The 22,447-nt window shown below is 39.8% G+C and overlaps 1 protein-coding gene across 5 annotated transcripts in view; it reads right to left on the bottom strand.

Moving 5' to 3' along the window:
* SPOP (speckle type BTB/POZ protein) overlaps nucleotides 1–22,447 on the bottom strand; it is an 85,407-nt gene that overhangs the window by 16,505 nt on the left and 46,455 nt on the right. For 2 of the 5 annotated variants that reach the window (XM_003278764.2, XM_003278768.4), the window contains exons 2-6: nucleotides 21,918–21,968; nucleotides 7,617–7,760; nucleotides 6,823–6,944; nucleotides 4,116–4,267; nucleotides 3,865–3,992 (exon numbers count right to left, since the gene is read on the bottom strand). In XM_003278764.2, coding sequence (XP_003278812.1) covers nucleotides 3,865–3,992; nucleotides 4,116–4,267; nucleotides 6,823–6,944; nucleotides 7,617–7,694 — 480 coding nt within the window. In that variant the 5' untranslated portion in view covers nucleotides 7,695–7,760; nucleotides 21,918–21,968. Of the gene's footprint in view, nucleotides 1–3,864; nucleotides 3,993–4,115; nucleotides 4,268–6,822; nucleotides 6,945–7,616; nucleotides 7,761–14,579; nucleotides 14,639–21,917; nucleotides 21,969–22,447 lie in introns of all 5 variants that reach the window. The other 3 variants (XM_030808025.1, XM_030808027.1, XM_003278762.3) reach the window with 3 other exon arrangements.

The following is a 22,447-nucleotide window of genomic DNA, read 5'->3' as shown; positions in this document are numbered from 1 at the left end:
CTTGAATGATTCTCCTACCTTGGCCTCCGAAAGTGCTGGGATTACAGGTTATAGTGAGCTATGATTAAGCAACTGCCTTCCAGCCTGGGCAAGATCAACATCCCATCTCTTAAAAAATTAAAATAAAGTTAATTAGTGTCGGATATTTCACATTTATATGTTATTTCATATTTCATCTTTAGTTGCAACATCACAAAGAGGTTCTGGGATTATCTACCTGTCAAAGGCAGGTATGGTAAAGTTGGAATACAATGCTTCTTTATTGCTAATGGCTATTTGTTTTCAATATAAATAATTGGAGAAAAGGGTCAATAGAAGCTGAACTATTTCATGAAGATTTTCTGTGGACCAAATTATTAAAGAGAAAATTTAAAATGGAATTTAAACATGCCTTCATGTCTCTATTTATTTTTTAACAGACAGGGACTAATTATGTTGCCCAGGTAGGAGTGCAATGGCTATTCACAAGCATGATCATAGCACACCACAACCTCGAACTCCTGGGCTCAAGTGATCCTCTTGCATCAGCCTCAGGAGTAGCTGGGAACCACAGGGGTGCGCCACCACTCCTGACTCTTATGTCTCTCTCTGTTATTACCAAAGTAAATGCTCTGTCAAGAAAGCTTGGGACCTGAGTTTGTGCTTCCTTGGGTGAATGGCATTCAGCTCCACTTCATGTAGTGCAGCAGACTAGAGATAGAAAATAGGGAGCTGACATGACCCTCACACTAGTTTGCTGCACAATGTTAGGAAAAATTACCTGACTCCCTAGGCACTGCTTCTCTCCTCTTGTAACATGAAATGAAGAAAACAGAACTAAACCCAGCTCAAAGGATTGTAATAAGGGACAATTCAGGAAATGTTTTGGAAATGCTTCCAAATAAGTTAACTAAGCAATAACAACTTGGAAGAACTGCCACATTTCCTAATAGGTAAAACATCACTGAGAACTGAAAGTGATCTCAGTGTCTACAGTCATATCACCCTGAACACACCTGATCTTGTCTGAAAGTGAACTCAATGTAGGGCACATTATAAACAAGACCACCCATTCATCATTTTCAGAGTCTACAATCTAATTTCATTTAAACATTCAACAACAGGAATACCACTGAAATAAAGGCCAAACATAAATGGGTGCTTCTCGGTCTTCCACCGTAGGAGTCCCTCTTGTGGCCTCTGGGAGCACCAGAATCCCTATGAAACAACTGTATTTATTGTATCAGGATGAGAATGAGAAGTGCCTGAGTCAAAGGCTGAGTGACGAATGGGGCACTGGGGTACTAGAACCTAGATTTCTATATGGACATCAACTTCATAAAAGCCTCTAAATAATATGAAAATACTAATTAAACCAATAACAAATAAAACGTAAATATGAATTAAAACAAATGTGTTTATAAATATTCCACTGATAGAAGGGAAACAACAGGTCAAAGGGATAAAATGTGCACCAAAAATGACCTAGCTATGAAAAGTGCTAAGAACTTAGATGAGCTGCAGACATCTTTAAAACCCACACATCCAATACACACCCCCACGCAACCGTCTTGCAACGCTGAATGCTACTAAGTCCACAGAGAGCCTTGGAACAGAAACAAGTCTCACTAGGCATAAGCCCAAGTATGAGAAGCAACACTCAGCACCTGTGGCCAACAGAGAAGTGTGAGAGGAACAGATGGCACACCTGGTTCGATGGTAAGAAACCGATGGCATCAGCAGAACCCAGCAGACGTTTCCCTGTTCAACATCTCCTCGTTTCTAAAGTGTCATCTCACTTCCCATCTAAGTCAAGGCACATCTAAACTTAACCACAGGATTTCTCCTAAGAGAATTTCATATGGGGAAGTGAAGGGAAAGAGAGACCGAGCTGGAACTTGGCCTCGGATTTAACCACAGGATAAGAGACTGCCAAGTGAGGGCAGGCCAACTGGTTTCCAAATCAAGACTGTGAAGACAGGGGTTGGAGCAGCTGGAATGGATTGGGAACAGAGGGGGAAGCATATGAGAAAAGGCTGGACCCACTGTGGACTCAAAAAAGCTGCAGTAAAGGTTATGGTATTGCCTAATACTGCCAGATGCAGTATTTAGGGGAGATTTTCTTCAGAGAACAGTTTCAAGATTGGCTTTCATTTCCAATAGAAACTAGAATTTTCTACTATTTTTAAGTTTTTCTGAAATGCAGGTCTCTAAGATAGTGAAGATTCAAACTGTGATCTGTTTACATAACATCTAACCTCACGTAAAACCAGCTAAATTCTCATTTCTTCATTCAGGCAACTGAGTATAATCTGTGACCAGTTAGATTTACACAGAATTCACACTCCAAGTTTATCAGACATAAAAGAACTGCCACATTTTATGTATTTATTATAGATGCTATCACTCTAGTATTTCCTTCTTTTACTTAGTAATTAAAAAGGAGAGGGGATACCAATTTATGCAAACTATATTTTACATATTTAGTGTGGTATTATAAGAAACTGCCTCCAAAGTTTTCTAATCATTTGCAACTACTCTGTTGCAATACAGAAGGCTGGCTGGGCGTGGTGGCTCACACCTGTAATCCCAACACTTTGGCAGGCTGAGGCAGGTGGATCACTTGAGGTCAGGAGTTCGAGACCAGCCTGGCCAACATGGTGAAACCCCATCCCTACTAAAAATACAAGAATTAGCCAGGCCTGGTGGCACACGCCTATAATCCCAGCTACTTGGGAGGCTAAGGCAGGAGAATCACTTGAATCTAGGAGGCAGAGGTTGCAGTGAGCCAAGGTCGCGCCACGGCACTCTAGCCTGGGTGACAGAGCAAGCCTCCGTCTCAAAAAACAAAAGAAAGAAATACAGAAGCCTGCTACCGACAGCTAGGCCTTTTCTGCAAAAGGGCAAGATTCCTAAGGGACTCCCTTCCCTGCTACTCAGGTGGTGATAGGCCTTTGAAACTGTCATTAACTCACAGTGTGAACCTATTATTTGACAGAGTGAGCTGGCAATTGGGGAACAACTGTACCATCCCCCATGATGATACACTGTTTATTATTATCAAGAGGTGCTGCTCAGGAAGTGGTTCCTCAACCACACCATGTGCAGGGAACACTAATGCCCCAGTTGACTAGAGATTTTATTCATTTATTACACTGTGAGCTTGTCAGTATTTCTAAATGTATTCATAACAGCATGAAATGACTAATCAGTATATACTCATTAAAGAAACCACTTTCCAACTCATTCTTGGTTTGGGAATTTTACTTCAAGGCTTCTCCTGTAAACCTGGGAAAAGCTCTTAGGTCACTGGTGAGAGGACTTTCCTAACTGACTACAGCTAACTCTCTGAGCTAACTGTGAGTTAGAGAGCTTTACATAGCTTTCACCCTAGGAAAAAAATGGTTCTCATCTTCTTATTTCACAATTACTCCAGCAAGACAAACCATAGGCCTCAGCTCTTGATAAGAATCTAGTTCAAAGAGCAGGAAAGGTAAGTAATCTGCAAACACACATGGCCCTCACACTTAAGGAGCCAGAAAGTATAAAGAACAGATACACATATTTAGCTTGATGTGACAGTCCTTTCAAATGCTATCTGAAAAAAATCCCACAGTGAAAACTCCTGACCCAAGCAACTTAAAACTGACACATACCAAGGTAGCATACAATCTTTGTTTTTAAGAACAGTAACAAATGGAAAGCTGAGATGCCCAACAACCTTGAAATCATCAGGTAGCTCAATCAGTCACATAAATAACATTTGTGCAGCACTACTCCACTTGGGGTTTTTTCTTACTCTACATCCCTGATACAATATAATTAAGTCTACCAATATCCATCAGGTCTGGCAACTACTAGTCTCAGCAGAATACAAGGACTCACCTCGCAGAAGAGGGTAAGCTTGTCATCAGGGAGAAGCCCGTTGGCCTCATCCAAAAGAAAATCTCTACGGATGAATTTCTTGAATCCCCAGTCTTTGCCTTGCACAAACCTATATGCCCGTTGACTCTCTGGGGTGGAATAAAAAAGTCATATTTAAGGTTACGCAAAAACCAGATCAAAGCCACAACTTGTCAGTGTATGAAACTTCTGGATGTGAAACTTCAGAGTTGAACAAAGAGGAGAACATTTACCCATAGCTTTGGTTTCTTCTCCCTTGGCATTCAGGATGGAGAATTTGAATTTTGCCCGAACTTCACTCTTTGGACAGCTGACCAGTAACAGGTAAAGTGACAGGTAATCTTTGCTTTCTTCGTCTAGCCCTTTCGGGTTTACTCGCAAACACCTGTCCAAAACAGATACAAAAAAAAAAATGTCAAAAGCATCCATTTTGATAGAACTGGAACATCAGACTCAAGAGAGGGAGATGTTTAAAAAACAAATGCAGGCCCCACAGAAGAATATAATTCAGTAGAATGACTAGTTGGGAACAACTTTTTTCTTTTTTTTTTGAGACAGGGTCTTACTCTGTCATCCAGGCTGGAGTGCAGTGGTATGATCATGGCTTACTGCAACCTCGATCTCCCTGGGCTCAGGTGATCCTCCCACACCAGCCTCCTGAGTAGCTGGGACTACAGATGTGCACCACCATGGCCAGCTAATTTTTGTAGAGATGGGGTTTCGCCATATTGCCCAGGCTGGTCTTGAATGCTTGAGCTCAAGCGATCCGTCTGCCTCAGCCTCCCAGAGTGCTGGGATTACGGGAATAAGCAACCACACCCGCTGGGAACCACTTTTGTAGAGCAAAATGGGCCACCTTTTAAAAAGTAAACAACAGGCTAGGTGCGGTGGCTCACCCCTGTAATCTCAGCACTTTGGGAGGCCGAAGTGGGCGCATCACTTGAGGTCAGGAGTTCGAGGCCAGCCTGGCCAACGTGGTGAAACCCTGTCTCTACTAAAAATAAAAAATAAAAAATAAACAAAAAAACTAGCTGGGCGTGGTGGCAGGCACCTGTAATCCCAGCTACTCAGGAGGCTGAGGCAGGAGAATCGCTTGAACCTGGGAGACAGAGGTTGTAGTGAGCTGAGATCACACCACTGCGCTCCAGCCTGGGTAACAAGAACGAAACTCCATCTCAAAAAAGAAAAAGGAAAAAAAAAAAGAAATGTGTGGACCAGGCACGGTGGCTCATGCCTGTAATCCCAGCACTTTGGAAGGCCAAGGCAGGCAGATCACTTAAGTTCGAGAACTGCCTGACCAACATGGTGTAACCCTGTCTCTACTAAAAATACCAGGCTTGCTGGCGGGCACCTGTAATCCCTGCTTCTCCAGAGGCTGAGGAAGGAGAATCGCTTTAACCCAGGAGGCAGAGGTTGCAGTGAGCCAAGATCGCGCCACTGCACTCCAGCCTGGGCGATAGAGTGAGACTCTGTCGCAAAAAAAAAAAAAAAAAAAAAGTGTGAATAATCTTTTATAGATAATAATATACATAATCTTTTATAGATATTTTACCAATCTGGCAACAATATTCTAAGACTAAAATAAAAGAGGCAATATGAAGGAAGCACAGACAAAAGTAAATTATCATTACACAGCACAGAATTCCAGGCCAGACTTCTAAATAGTGTTAGAGATGCCAATCTGTTATGGAGAGATCAAAACAAAATTCAGACAGAAGAGGTTCAACTAAGTTGTAAATATCATTAGTCAAATGCACGGGTTTCAGACGCTGCTTCCACTACATGCAGTACATAGGTCATATGTATCCTTAGGCCTTGTCTGTATTATTGCACCTCTCTCAAACAGGTGGCCCAATCCAGTGTCTCTCTAGGGAGTGCATATGCCACATACATTACTATACACCTTGCTAATGATGAGGATTTAAATACAATGTCTAACAATACACATCTCTCTCAACACTTAGTAGTAAAATGCACAATATATAGCCAACAAATACTAAATGAATGAAAAAATAACTTTTGGTGGGTTATCAGAGGTCAAAACTGGTAGTTCAGAGACATGTGTTTTGGTCTTTGCAGTGGGTATATGGTTGTATCCTCAACTGCCTGCTCCTCAGGCAATATGACACACAGTCTGAATGAGACTGATCCTCACTCTTGGATCATATTTTCCCTGCTCCAGGGATTAGTTCAGGGAATGCAAACGTAAAACAATTGGTGCATGTACGACATATTCCTGGCCACACAGTTCAGAGAAAGCTCAAAGACTTTTGCTAGCATGTAGTAGATTATACCCATTGGTACTGCCAGTTATCCCTCAAGCACAAGAGAAGCCAGACCTGAGATGTCCAAGAGCGTGGAGAACAGGGCCAGGGCAGAGATGGTGTTCTTACTCTAACCACTGGCTTGCTGGATCAAGCTACCTTCAAACCCATCCTATACCCTGTCAATACAGTTACATAAGCAAATAAATCCCCTTTCTTGTTTAAAAGCAGGTAATTTAAAAGAGATTTTTATGTTAAAATCTAGATTTCTTGCTTTTCTTGAAAAATCAGAAAATCTGGCAAGGGTCAGCCCTTACTCATGCATAGCTATAGTTAGCTGGAGCTAACTCTTTTAGAAGAACACTCACTAGTTTGCCAAGCAGTCACCAGTCATTCCATTTATGGATATCATTTATAACACTGGCTTTCTTTAATTATTTACATTACCCTATAGCTTGAGTTTGCTGATTTCTGATATACTCATTGAATTAATTCAACAAATATTTAGTGAGTACCTATTATGTGCCAGGCACTGTGCTAGGCACTGGGAAATACAGTAAGAACAAAACAAAAGTCCTGGCCTTCATGGAAATTACATTCTTGTCAGTGTCCCATAAAACCAAACAAAACAGACAACTTCAGAAAAATTTTTACAGCTAGACGTATTCTTCCTCACCATTTCAGTTTATCATTCGCTCCTGATGAAAAGGTAGAACTTTTAATGACTTCACCCATTTCCTCCCGGCAAAAGCTAAAGTTATTGATGGTCCACATGTAGGAGAATTTCACTACCTTAATCTGTTGATAGAAAAACAGGAAGCAATTAAATAGGAAGTGGACAACCTGAAAAAACAGGCTGAAGAGCAGATTATCATTTCCCCTCCCTCCCTCTGCATGATCCTGATAGGAAGATAGCAGTTTTCAGGTTTTTCTCATCTTAGGTTCCTCATCCACATTTTAAGAAATCTCACACTGACCAATAGCTTTTACAACTTTTTTCAGCTGCTGAGAACACTAGATGGAAAGTGAGAGAAACATATAGGAAAAACAAAAAACAAAAAACAAAAAACCCACCACCACCATGGACAGGGCTGGGAAAGCATATGATAAAACCGTACTTAAAATGGGTCTCTGTTACTAAAATGTTGATGTCACGGCCTGGGGTTGCACATCTCAAACTTGTTTCCCCAACAGAGGAAACTCAGAACACACTTTCATCAAGGGCAATGTTAAGCAGATCTAGTTTCAAAGATTCCCTTTCGACCTCCACTGAAAAACACTAGCCTAGGGAATTTAGATTCCACATGGAAAACTAAGGAACCTGACGCTGACAAGTACCTTATCTATCTGCTTTTTGGCAGTTATGTTCCAGAGAAAGCAAGAAGCCCAATGTGGAAAAGCAATCCTACTCCTTTCGTCCACCAAATCTTCCCCAGATGCAAGATTCACAGGGTGAAAACTTCAACTTACCTGTGTGTAGCACCAACTCTCAGCTACAGGGCCACTCGACATTTCTGCCGGAGGTGGAGGACTTGGAACCCTTGACATCGCCAGTTTGAAGGTTAAACGAGATTTCCAAAGTCAGGGGGCAAAGATTTCTGTTCCCTCTTCACCCTGGTCAGATCCAAGAAGCAAGAAAACTTTATTAGATTATTGAGATACTATCCTAACTATTGTCGGACCTGCTAGAGGCTGGAAATTTTGTCTCCATATTGTTTGAGTGGCTTCTTACCATTGAGGTCCTAAAATTTTTTTTTTTTTTTTTTTTTTTCCTGAGATAGAGTTTCGCTCTTGTTGCCCAGACGGGAGTGCAGTGGTGCGATCTCGGCTCACCGCAACCTCCACCTTTCCTGGATTCAAGTGATTCTCCTGCCTAAGCCTCCAGAGTAGCTGGGATTACAGGCATGCACCACCACACCTGGCTAGTTGTGTATTTTTACTAGAGATGGGGTTTCTCCATGTTAGTCAGGCTGGTCTTGAACTCTCGACCTCAGGTGATCCACCCTCCTAGGCCTCCCAAAGTGCTGGGATTACAGGCGTGAGCCACCACACGCAGCCGAGGTCCTAAATTTAAATGTTAACATCAGAGAAGACTATCTAATGTAAAGTAGTCACCTAGTCACAATTACATCACCCTATACCTCTGCACAATACTCAATAACTCTATTGCTGAATGAATTTACTCAAAGGGCATTTAAAGTATATCTATGAAAAGGCTGCCTGAAGAGGAGACAGCATCATTAACACCAGACATAACTTGCCATGGGCTCCTTCCTTTGGGGTAAAAATACTCTACTCCTAAAGCAAAATGACCTCATTACCCTCTCTAAGTTTGCTTCATCTTCTCCTATGCTTCACTGCAAACTTAAGGAATCTTCTATTCCTCAACCCATTGCTAGCTGCTCTCTTGAAGGGGAATATTTTTACACCTTTCTTAGATGTATTCCTTTCTCTGCAGCATTCGTGATCTCTCCCTGCTTACATTCCTGTCACCACTCTATATTTCAGATTCTTCTCCTTACCCTGTTTTGTGATCATTCCTCAGTCTCCTTTACTAGATTATCTTCGTCCACTGTTGCTCCCCATCGTTTAATCGTCAATCATTTTCTCAATCTACGTTCTCTTTATGTCAATTTTTTGTTTTTTCATCAGTCAGACATATCTTTATGGCAATTTCATCCATCCCAACAATGTCAAATTTCTACCTTTATACAAGTTTTCCAAATCTCTACAACTCTCACCTCTCTCATAAGCCTCAGACCATTCTCCAATAACTGCTATATATCTCAATGGGGTGTCTCAGTAGCAAATCAAATCCAACTCAAAATTCTTCCCTCCAAAGCCTTTCTAAATACCAAAGCCATTCAAAAAACTGGTGAACTTGGGGATGAGGGAGTGGGACTGGGGAGATGTAGGTCAAGGGGTACAAAGTTGCAGATAGGTAGGATGAATTCATCTAGAGATCTACTGTACAACATGTGAGCTACACTTAATAATATTGTATTGTATAATGGAAGTTTGCCAGAAGAGATTTTAGGTGTTTTTACCACCTACACATGCACACACACGGTAACTGTCAGATAATGGATATGTTAATTGGTTTGACTATAGTAATCATTTCACTACGCATATGCAAATCAAAGTATTATGCTGCATACCTCAAATATATACAATTTTTACTATTTTTTTTGAGACGGGTCTCACTTTGTAACCCAGGCTGCAGTACAGTGGTGCAATCTCGGCTCACTACAACCTCTGCCTCCCAGGCTCAAGCAATTCTCCCACCTCAGCCTCCCGAGTAGCTGAGACTACAGGTTTGCACCACCATACCGCCTTGCTAATTTTTTGTATTTTTTTGTGGAGACAGGGTTTTGCCATGTTGCCCAGGCTGGTCTTGAACTCCTGGACTCAAGCAGTATGCCCACCTTGGCCTCCCAAAGTGCTAGGATTACAGGGATGAGCCACCACGCCTGGCCACAATTTTTTTTAATTGGTGAATTTGGTTACAATTTTTAAGCACCATAAACAAAGCCAAAAGACAAACTAAAAAAAAAAAAAAAGCTTGTAATACATGACAAAGGGACTTAATAAAAAATTGATATATAAATTATTTCTGTGAAATCAATTGAGTGTTATCTAGTACAGTGGAAAATACATGTACCCTAAAACTCAGTAACTCCACTTTTAACGATACATGAGCTAGAGCTGTGATTCTGAAGTGTAGAGTGCACCAGAATCTCCTTTTAAACAGATTGCTGGCCCCACCGCCAGAGTTTCTGATTCAGAGATTTGGGATGGTCCCAAGTTTGCATTTCTAACAAGTTCCCAGATGATCCTTTGAGAACTGCTGCCCTAGAGAAACTCTACACGTGGGCACAAGATACAGACAAGGGTTTTCAATATGGCAACATTAATAACAGTGAAAAACTAGAAACACTGAAAATCTTTAGTAGGGGAATAGATAACTAATTTGTATTACTTCCATATAACAGAAAACTATACTTCAGGATTTAAAATTAATGAACTAGGCTGGGCACGGTGGGTCACGCCTGTAATCCCAGCACTTTGCTCCCAAGGAGGCTGAGGTGGGAGGATTACCTGGGGTTGGGAGTTCGAGACCAGCCTGACCAACATGGAGAAACCCTGTCTCTACTAAAAACACAAAATTAGCTGGCTGTGGTGGCACGTGCCTGTCATCCCAGCTACTTGGGAGGCTGAGGCAGGAGAATCGCTTGAACCTGGGAGGCAGAGGTTGTGGTGAGCCGAGATCGCACCATTGCACTCCAGCCTGGGCAACAAGAGCAAAGCTCCATCTCAAAAAATAAAATAAAATAAAAGAACTAGATCTACAGCACCATGGACATCAAACACAGCGCTAATAAAAAAAGCAAGTTTAGGAATGACATGTACAGTATATTATTTATGCAAATTTAAGGTTTATATATTATTTACAGATATACGATATAGTAAAAGTAAAAAACAACAACAACAACAAAAACAGCCTTGACAGCCTATATATCAGTTTCATACTGGGAGAAGGAAGGAAGGAGGAGAGTGGGAAAATAATATAAGATGCTTCAAGTTTATCTCTTGTGTGATTCTTTTAAAATAAGGATACGGCCGGGCGCGGTGGCTCACGCTTGTAATCCCAGCACTTTGGGAGGCCGAGGCGGGCGGATCACGAGGTCAGGAGATCGAGACCACGGTGAAACTCCGTCTCTACTAAAAATACAAAAAAATTAGCCGGGCGTGGTGGCGGGCGCCTGTAGTCCCAGCTACTCGGAGAGGCTGAGGCAGGAGAATGGCGTGAACCCGGGAGGCGGAGCTTGCAGTGAGCCGAGATCGCGCCACTGCACTCCAACCTGGGTGACAGAGCGAGACTCCGTCTCAAAAAAAAAATAAATAAATAAAAAATAAAATAAAATAAAATAAGGATACAAGGAAAATATGATAATACAGATATCTGTTAATTAGGGATGACAGGTACTTGGGTATAAACTACTTTTTGTCGTGTTCTGCTTTATTTTTATTGTTTTGATATTGGAGCAATTGTGTAAGGATATATCCCATTATATCACACATCTCTGGTTTATAATATACAAGGGAGAAATTTCCTGAACACCTAGTTTGTTTTCAAAGGCCAAACAACATGAATCTTATAACTGATCATGTTGCCCTCCTTGCTTGGCTACTAAGAAATCCTGAGACAAGTTTGTGACTCATCTCTTAAAACTATAAGCCCATATGCCTGCTTTAGATGCTATATTTTATACAGAATCATATGTTCATTCTATAATAGTTTTATTTTCTTAATTATTCCCTTTGCTATAATTCTCTCAACTTTTAATCTTTTATATGTTAAGTATTTTTGGAATCTGCCTCAAATCCTTTGCAGAAAGAGGTATAACAAGTAACAACAGGCTGGGCATGGTGGCTCACGCCTGTAATCCCAGCACTTTGGGAGGCCAAGGCAGGCGGGTCACCTGAGGTCAGGAGTTCGAGATCAGCCTGGCCAACATGGCGAAACCCCATCTCTACTAAAAATACAAAAATTAGCCGGGTGTGATAATGCGTGCCTGTAATCCCAGCTACTTGGGAGGTTGAGACAGAGAATAGCTTGAACCCAGGAGGTGGAGGTGGAGGTGGAGGTTGCAGTGAGCCAAGATGTCGCCATTGCACTCTAGCCTGGGAGACAGAGGGAAAAAAAAAAGTAACAACAAATCACACAATAACTCAACTCACAAATATTCACTGACAAATAATAAACGAGGAGATGAATAAACTACAGTTGCACTTTCACAGAGTAATACTCATAAATGGAATGAGATGCTATTCCCATGGTCATAAACACTATCTTACAGGAATTTACTTTTTTTTTTTTTTGAGACGGAATCTCTCCTCTGTTGCCCAGGCTGGAGTACAGTGGCGATCTTGGCTCACTGCAAGCTCCGCCTCCTGGGTTCATGCCATTCTCCTGCCTCAGCCTCCTGAGTTACTGGGACTACAGGCGCCCGCACCACGCCTAGCTAATTTTTTGTCTTTTTAGTAGAGACAGGGTTTCGCCGTGTTAGCCAGGATGGTCTCGATCTCCTGACCTCATGATTTGCCCACCTCGGCCTCCCAAAGTGCTGGGATTACAGGCACGAGCCACCACGCCCAGCCAGGAATTTACAATTAAAGCATCTGTGAAATCACAGATGAAGCTAACACGGTGTGCTGTCTCACTTAAGCTAGCAAACTAAGCACTGCAGTGGCATTTGGGCCTCCCTGGCTTGTGCAATTCATGATTCCATGATAACATGAAGAGGCCAAATGCTACTGTGGTCACCTCCAAGATAGGCTTGCATTTGATGGAAAACACATTCTCAAAGAACTGTTTTATTTTTCCATTAACAAGTAAGTATAAATTAGCTAGTTTTACAAATCCCAATTACCATTAATGGCCAGAATGAAATTTCAAAATTCCTACTTTGGGACCGGGTGGCAATGAAGGTTTGATTTTATGCGTTAGTTAAGAACAAAAAATTTGGCTCTGGAGAGGTGGATTATAGGCACAGCTCTACACTGAGTAATCCTAAAATACCAATTTGAACTTATTTTGAGGTTAAAAAAACTTCAAACTTATCTAACAATGAACAATTTATGAATTATCTAAGCCCAGGAAAAGGCCAAATTTTAATAACCAGTTTATTTTAATGCCTTAATTGTTGTTATTCATCCTTGGTTCATTATTATAACCAGAAAAAAGAAACTACTACTTTGATCTTGACCATTTTTTCCCACCTTTTTTGCTTCTGACTTATTTTGTAGCTACATCTTTTCCTTTCTTCTAATTTTTAAAAATCTCTAACCCCACATCCAGCAGAACTGGAGAATCTGTCTCAGACTCTGAGGAGCTCTAACCAAACAACCTGCTGGGAAGGAAATTGACTAGGACAGCACAAGTCTAATTAATTTCACTCATAGCAGGAACCATGGGCAAAGTGTTCATCAGCAAAGTAGCCTAGTGCTACGTGAACTCTCTAGCACTTCATGCCAACTGCTGCAGATGACCAGCAGAAAAAAATTTTAGAAAAGAGGAGATCTACCTGAGGATTAGAGTTTGAGAACCTCTGCAGTAGATAGCTAAAGTCAAAATACATTGCTCCTGCCTTCAAACAAGTTAATACAGTCTGTCTGCATTCTCTATTGAGAAATTTATTTTCCAAAGCTTACCAAACTTTCTAGTACACTCAAACTCTGAGGCTGAACATACACCACCATTTATTTTCCTGCTTGCTCTATTAAATTCTGACCTGTGAGAACAGACCTCTTCGAGTTACATAAAAAAATGCACTTTAAAATATCTCTGTCAACTGTAATACTGCTTGATTTCCAAAGAAGGTAGTAACAGCTAGCAACTAATAAAAATCTCTAACGGAATGCTTCCTAGTGGGTATTATAAGACCATGAAGTCATTAACCAGTTTTGATGTGATTCAAGTCAACAATATAATTTCTAACTAGAATATTAAACTTTGGAGGACAGACAGAAGGACAAACAAAAATGAATTACAGGTTGAGTATCCCTGCTCTGAAAAGTTCCAAAATCCAAAAGTTTTTGAGCACTGACATGACATGCTCGTTGGAACACTTTGGATTTCAGATAAGGAATGTTGAACCAGTAAGTACATAACAAAACTATTCCCAAAAATCTGGAAAAATCTGAAATCCAAAACACTCTGGTCTCAAGCATTTCAGATAAGTGGATATTCAACCTGTAATGCTGTCGTGATGCACAGATAATGCTTTCAACTGAACCTACGGTGCACTTCTTTTCTGCCTTCTTTTATACTTATGAACACTTCTGCTGACTCCTGTAGACTTTAAGCTCCTTAAACAGAACCTGCAACTATCCTATCTATCCCTTATCATCTAGCACAGCCTGCCTGGAACTCAAAGAATTCAATACAAATACTCTAATGAAGGCCAGGCGTGGTGGCTCACGCTTGTAATCCCAGTACTTTGGGAGCCCGAGGTGGGCAGATCACGAGGTCAGGAGTTCAAGACCAGCTTGACCAACATAGCGAAACCCCGTCTCTACTAAAAACACAAAAATTAGCTGGGCGTGGTTGCACGTGACTCAACAGGCTGAGGCACGAGAATCGCTTGAACCTGGGAGGCGGAGGTTGCAGAGAGCTGAGTTGGTGCCACTGCACTCCAGCCTGCAACACAGCGAGACTCTATCTCAAAAAAAAAAAAAAAAAATACTCTGATGACTGAAACACTTCATCCAGTTGCATTCAAGTTCATTAAGTTTTCTGTTTTTTTCATGTATCTCTAAAACAGCCCTTTGAACAATGCTGAGTATATCAGATTTGTAACGTAATAAGAGTAATTAATTTGTTATTTCAGATAAATTATATTACAAAGCCCAAAACTCCCAGCCTAGTACCTCTAATCCCCGTCCTGGTAAAACTGAGTTTTTCATCCAGTATCAAGTATATATTTATTCTACAAGAAGAGAAAGCCTTGTTATAATTTCATTTTGAAAACAAAAATCAGTAACTAATCTGAACTAAACTCTTGCATAATCAGAATTCTTTCAAGATAGAAGACAAATTCCCTGTACAATAAAGGAAAATGTCCCAATAGTTTATTTTGCAGTATTTACAGAGCTAGGCTAGAACACCCTCTGAAAAGTGTTACACAGACAGCTTGTGCAGTCACTTTTTAAATCTTTCACTTATTTCCCATGAGCATTTCTCCATCATCAGTCTAATCTACTTATCCAGAGAATTAAAATAAAATCAACCAGTTAACAGAGAGAGAGGCATGAATCTCATACATGTTATCTATGAATTAGCCTTACTTATATCCATCAGTTTTAAGATGACAGGAACAAGACTGTGAAGACATTAGACTGAATCATGAAACTGTTGTTTTATATGACAAAAATAGTTGAATATCAGCAATTTCATGTGGTTCAACATAATACACAGCACGTACAAGCTAGACGGCTGGGAACATACTTCTTGCCAGAGAATGGTCTGTTAGGGACTTTTTAAAAGCCTAACTCTCTCTCTGTTTTCCTCTGGTTTAAAGCTTTGTACAGTTTCCAAGTAAAGAAAAGCCCCAGTGTCATAACTATTTTCAACCCGAGATGTTTGCGTTTTCCAAAACAGAAGATGCCAAAAAAGATTGATGACAACTGCAAAACAAAAAAACAAACAAAAAAACTGTAAGACTTTTGTATACTAATTTTTGAGAAACTAATGTGACCTAAAAGGAGCCTTTTGTTTCTTCTGTTACAGTGTGCTCAATCATATACAGCCCAGGAGGTAATCTTTTCTTTCTCATTACCCCAAGGGTAGTTATTACAGGTCATACTGACTTCTACTGTTGTGAGGTTTAAATGACTTTTGATATTTGTTATGAGTAAACTTTCTGCAGTTCAATCTAGTCCAACAAAATACTAAATATACTTAAAAAAATTTTAGAGACACTGCTTAAAACGAAACTCAGGGCTTCAGACAGACCTCAATCAGCAAAGGAAAGACTGAGGTTCTCTTATGTCTTTTATCAGGTTCATGCTTTGTAAAACTTTGCAAATTAAAGATGCCTGTTTTTTTTGTTTTTTCTTTTAAATTAAAAAAAAAAAATTTGTAGAGACAGGGTCTTGCTATGTTGCCTAGGCTCGTCTCAAACTCTTGGCCTCAGGCAATCCTCCTGCCTTGGCTTCTCAAAGCACTGGGAATACAGGCATGAACCACTGTGCCCAGCTTGTTTTCATTTTTTAAATTCTTAAACACTGCACCTATAGGGGGATTACCAATACCAAGTGAATCTAGAGATCAAGAAGAAAAAAGTCCACAGCCTTACAGAAAAATGGGCAAAGAACAACCAACGGTGTACAGAAATGGAAATACCCAATGGTTCTTAAATATATGAAAAGATGTTCAACTCTCATTCAAGATAAAAATGCAAATTAAATCACACATTGATTCACTCACTGAATTGGCAAAGATCAAAATGTTTGATAACACTTACCCAGGGTAAAGAAAACATTTCTGGTTGGTGTATAAATTGTTACAATCTCTGTGAAGGGCAATGTCTATCAAAGTAAAAAATGTGCATCCCCTTTAATCCAGCAATTTCACTTCTAGAAATGTATCCCTACTGATATGTTTTAAATGACAAATATAAAAGGTTTTTCACTATGGGGACTATTTATAAACACACAAAAATGGAAATAACCTGTAAGTTCATCAACAGTGGATTAAATAAACTATGATACAGATAATGTAATAATATGCATCTCTGAAAAAATAAGGAAGCTCCATTTTTTAATAGAAAATATACATTTGTTTTAACATATAGAATATCTCCGAAAAGACACAAGGCTCTAGGGATGCTGGTTACCCCATGGAAGGAAACTGGGTACACCTGAGTGGGAAGAAGTCCCACTGTATTCCTCTTAATACTTTCTGAATTTTGAACCATGTAAATATATTACCTATTCAAATAGTAAATTAAAAAATTTAAAAAGGAATTAGTAGCCTTTACAATTAATTTTTCCAAGTTGTGAAGAGGCTTATACATCGAGACCCAAATAAGAGACAAGAAAGGAATTCTTCAGTGGCCTCCATTGCTATCTGAGTAAAATCAACCTTTTCGTCATGACCACCATGGCCTCAGCATACCTCCCTGACCTTCTCTAACAATCTTCTCAATCCTGATGTTTTAGTCACTCAGGCCTTTAACTCTAATCCACAAACACATTGGGCTCTTTCCCCAGCCTAGAAAACTCTTTCTTCCCTCAGGTCTTTTTATAGGTGGGTCCTTCTTGTCATTTAGGTCTCCTATCAAATGAAGTTATCTTCAGAGGGGTCTTCCCTGACCACCCAATCTGAAGCCGCTTCCACTTCTAGCCTATTCCTCTCATCACATTACCCTATTTTATTTTCTTTTTTATTACCACTACCTGAAATTATCTTTTTATTTTTTCACTTGCCTATTGTGTTCCCTACTAGAAGTTAAGCTCAACGAGAATAGTATCCCCCTGTGCCTAGAATGGCATAACAGGCACTCAGTAAATATTTGTTCAGTGAAGTTTTGGTTGAGTAACTAGACTCCTTCTTTTTTGGGATCATTTTTCCCTAATGAGTTCTAGTTAATAAATTAAAGTTTAGGAGTTGTTGAATGAATGTAGCTATAGGAATCCAGGCATACTTTTAAAACGATAACACATTTTAAAAAGAAAACTATCAAGTCACTCCAACTTTAAGAATTTATTGAGTACATTACAAAACTATTTATACCCTTCCCTAATTAAAAATCTTTTCAAATCCAAGAAAACGGAAGAAAAGGGAAACGTACAGAGCTATGGGGGGAGTTCCTGAATCCCCAAGACAATAGTGAGAAAAGTACATTTCCCAGAATAAGTCAATCCTGGTTATAGAAGTACCATTACAGCAGCTGTCAGGAACCCAAGCTAAACTCTTATTTCAAGTCAAATTCTTTTTTTTTTTTTTTTTTTTCAGACAGAGTTTCGTTCTTGTTGCCCAGGCTGGAGTACAATGGCATGGTCTCGGCTCACTGCAACCTCAACCTCCCGGGTTCAAGCAATTCTCCTGTCTTAGCCTCCCAAGTAGCTGGGATTACAGGCGCCCACCAACATGCCCAGGTAATTTTTGTATTTTTAGTAGAGACGGGGTTTCACTGTGTTGGTCAGGCTGGTCTCGAACTCCTCACCCACCTCGGCCTCCCAAAGGGCTGAAATTACAGGCATGAGCCACTGTGCCTTGCCTCAAGTTAAATACTATATATTATAATAAAATTCCAATATATTGACTGAGGGAAATCCTTAGCATCTACTTATATTTGATCTACTGTTTTTGTATCTGACACTGGGTTGGATTCTGGATGTATGGAGAAAAGATAACTAACATTTATTAAATACAGACCAGTGTAAATATGTACATATGTAAAAACATGACTAGGCATGTAACTAAATTTTTTCTATACCAGGCTAAGATGTACAACACATTTCTGGCATAGCGAAATATTTCTCTAATTAAGAGCTGAACTGCTTTGTAACTGTTGTATATAAGGAAAACCTAGAAACAAGCATAGTATTATGTGTTCAAGTCAGTACTTTTAAGATTTTCCCAGTTTACAGGTATTTCTTAGGTAAGTATAGATTCTAAAATGATTGTGAGGATTAGATATGCACTTGTACATAAAAAGCCTGTTTCTCCTTCCTCTCCTCAATCTGTGTTATAATTTCATAGAAATGCCTAGCTAGTAAGGCTCATCTAGATAGATCAAGGCAAGCTGAAGATGAATAAGAAGGTACATGACTCTCAAGTCACTAAACCCACTAGGATAACAACAGAATGCTCCGACTCCCAAGCCTCAGTGTGTGCTGGCAGTTTACAGGCTTACTGCTCTTCTTTCAGGCTATAAATAACTACAAACTGTCCTTGTCCCCAAGGAGACCTTAGCAGCCAGCTCAAAGGTTAAAATATGGAATAATTCTCACTTTGGATGCAACTTTTCCAGTCAGCAAAAAAAATCAAAAAAGCAGAAAATGTAATGCCAAGTTAAGTTAGGGCAGGGGGATCATTCCCTTGCCCTACAAACTATCCACTATGTAACAGCTATTGATATAAACATGTTAGCATAATTATTTACCCCAAAAATATGTCCAGGAAGAATGCAATGCATCTCTGCTCCAAATGCTGAAGTTTGTCCTAGAAAGGGGCAGATGCCACTCAACCACCTTGCAGGACTGCAACTCCCTGGACCTTAAAAAGACTTCTTGAATTTTTGTTTTGCTTTTAATTTAGGCGCAAAGGATTACTGATCTAAACACATCCACATAACAACATCAGAGGAAAAAATTCCTGTCTCCATTTGGATGGAGGATCCAGCAGAATAATGGCCGCAACAAGCACAGGTTTCACAAGATCTGGGTTAATACCATCAGGTGACATGCTGCTGTTGTTAATTACAACAGCAGCATGCTAGGAAGAAAAACTCCTCCAGCTGCTTAAAAAAAGAAAGAAAGAAAATAGAGTTCCTCAGATTAGACTTTTCCACATTGGCAAATACCTGAAATGGAAGGACAGGAGTCTGAATCAGGAAACAAACCTGATTACAAAGGGGCTATTTCACTTCAAAGTGGGTCTCGGTTCCAAAAGAGAACATCTTTAGAAATGAAGTCAGAAAGGCAAACGCAAGCAATCAACAACTTCCCCATTCTCACAAATTAGAATCATGTGTTGATTCCACTAAATGGCTTGGGCACAAATCTCTAGGGCCACAAAGAGTGAACTTGGGAAAGATGAAGATTTTAACACATCCCACATGTTATAAAAGATGCCTCCTCTAGGCTGAGAAAATTTACTTATTCTAAAGAAGAGCTGAAAAAGGATCAGAAAAGGAGGAAGCAGGGAAAAGCCCTATAGTAAGAAGATTCTATGTATTACATAAGTTAATATTCTCATGGCTGTTTTCTGATTTGAGAGGTTAATGTCTTTCACCCACTCCCCTCAATGATGACTATGAAGAACCTTATAAAATCTAAACAGTAAACAGATGAAAGGGCTGGCCCTAATATTATTTAAGCATGTCCAATCTGCAAGGAATTCAAAAACAGAAGAGTCATTTCATGAAACAAATAGAGCTTATATAACCCCACAGAGTCCCCTGGCTTTTATAGAAGCCAAATTCAACAGGCAGTTCTCTTTGGCAATCTATACTTCAGCCAAGCCATTTAAAAATATTTCTTGCTAACATGATTCGGCTATGGAAGGGACCTAAGGAATGAATTTCAAAGGAGAAAGTCTAATTAGTCTTAGGGAATACAATTTGAAATAAGTTCATTAACTTGGAAACTGAAAAGGCCCACCTGCTCCAGAGGATTTGGTCTCCTACAAGGGCAACCGATTATGTTCAGCATTAACTATTACTATCCAGCAGTAAAGAATTCAGTATTCCCATGAGACACTTTTCTTCCTGAAAGGCACCTAGACCTCCTTCCAACTTTAAAAGAGAAGAGAGGTATATGTATGTTTTTAATCTTCTCCTTTACAGTCTTAACTTAAAAAGCCTAACTACTATTTACATGGACCACATGCCTTACCTAGAAACAATCTGCAGAAAATAAATTCCCTCTTCTAACATTATTAAAAATAAGCAAAATTCTATGTTAATGTTACAGTTCTAAGTAAACGAAATGGAACAAAGGATGGGCAGGAATTTCTCAGTTTTAAATGTTCATTCCAAAATTCATGACTCAAGGAAAAAGTAAAACCACACAGGCAGACAAAATAGGGAAAGTTAGACAGAATGTCTGTCTTAACAGAATTTCCTGGCTCCTGATGATCTGTGTCAGAATTTAAAAGATTAAAATGCAGTAACACCTATTTAACCCAACATGACTCTGACAAAACATACACAAGCTTTGGAAGCTAAAATCTCATACTACAAAGTAAAAGTTTTAAGATGTTACACAAAATGGTGGAGAGTTTTTTTCTGTAAGTTACCCAGAGAGATAGGAGCTCCAAGGTAAAATACACAAAGGCAATTTGTTCAAAATCAAACTCCTTTTATAGAGTAAAATGAAGCCTACAAATTTCTTTATGGTATCTCTCTCTTTTTTTTTTTTTTTTTTTGAGACGGAGTCTTTCTCTGTCGCCCAGGCTGGAGTGCAGTGGTGCGATCTCAGCTCACTGCAACTTCTGCCTCCTGGGTTCAAGCAATTCTCCCACCTCAGCCTCCCGAGTAGCTGCTGAGATTCAGGCATGTGCCACCATGCCTGGCTAATTTTTGTATTTTTAGTAGAGATGGGGTTTCTCCATGTTGGCCAGGCTGGTCTCAAACTCCTGGCCTCAAGTGATCCACCTGCCTCGGCCTCTCAAAGTGCTGGGATTATAGGCGCGAGCCACCGCACCTGGCCCCAAGTATCTCTTTTCATAAACTGTAATTCTAATTTCCCTGAAGGTCTTTTATGTTTTTTCTGTTTGTTTGTTTTTGTTTTTGTTTTAGACAAGGTCTTGCTCTGTCGCCCAGGCTGGAATGCAGTGGCACAATTATGGCTCACTGCAGCCTAGACCTCCTGAGCTCAAATTATCCGCCACCTCAGTCTCTTGAGTAGCTGGAACTACAGGCATGTGCCACCACACCTGGCTAATTTTTGTATTTTTTGTAGAGATGGGTTGTTACCATGTTGACCAGGATGGTCTCGAACTCCTGAGCTCAAGCAATCTTCCTGCCTCAGCCTCCCAAAGTGCTAGGATTACAGGCATGAGTCACCATGCCCGGCCTTCCTGAAGAACTCTTCTAGGAAGAAAAATAATCTGACTCTAAGGTTTCCATATCATATATTATCAACCATTGATTAAAAATTTAAATTCAAATATCATTTCTCCCCTCCATCATTACTGTAAAGTCTTACCTATATCTAGAAATCACCAGAGAAGATCAGAATAAATAGTTCTGGCTTACTCCAGGTAAGAATATTTAGAATAAAACTTTTTTTGAAGACACTTATGGAAAATGTTTATTTAACACTGTAATAATTCTTATTTTAAAAAGAAAATCTTACATGCTTACCTTATATGACTTTAACTTTTTAACTTTACCTATCATTTGCACTAAAATGAAACAGTAGATTGTACTCAAGAGGTGTATTTTTAAAAGTCATGGTAAATGTTTTTATGCATTTCATTCTGCTTTTTCCCTCAAGATTGAACTATATTTAAAATAAAACTATGTAAAAACTCACCAAGTTAAGTCAGTAGGAGAACTCTAATTTGTCTTGTCTAACAGGAAATCTCTGTTGGAAATAGAGAATATGAATCAGACTTAACTAGATTCTGAATCTCATACAAGTCTTTACTTACTTTGTCTATTCCTAAAAAGGAAAAATCTCACAAAAGCAGGTGATATATGAAAGAAGAAATGACTAGTAAAAATTTACTAGTCAAAATTACCATTCTTAGGCCAAAGCGGGTGGATCACTTGAGGCCAGAAGTTCAAGACCAGCCTGGCATCATGGTGAAACCCTGCCTCAACTAAAAATACAAAAAATTAGCCAGGCCTGTGCGCCTGGTGGTGCGCGCCTGTAGTCCCAGTTACTTAGGAGGCTGAGGCACAAGAATTGCTTGAACCCGGTGGAGGGGGGACATGCAGGGCGGGGCAGAGATTCCAGTGACCTCAAAATCATGCCACTGCACTCCAGTCTGGGTGACAGAGTGAGACTCTCCCAAAAAACAAACAAAAAAATTACCATTCCTTTATCTCATCACTAGCTCT

This window comes from Nomascus leucogenys, unplaced genomic scaffold (genome assembly GCF_006542625.1).
Source record: "Nomascus leucogenys isolate Asia unplaced genomic scaffold, Asia_NLE_v1 Super-Scaffold_258, whole genome shotgun sequence".
Classification (NCBI taxonomy): domain Eukaryota; kingdom Metazoa; phylum Chordata; class Mammalia; order Primates; family Hylobatidae; genus Nomascus; species Nomascus leucogenys.
Note: the sequence above shows the minus strand (reverse complement) of the source record. Positions and strands in the feature narration are given on the sequence as shown.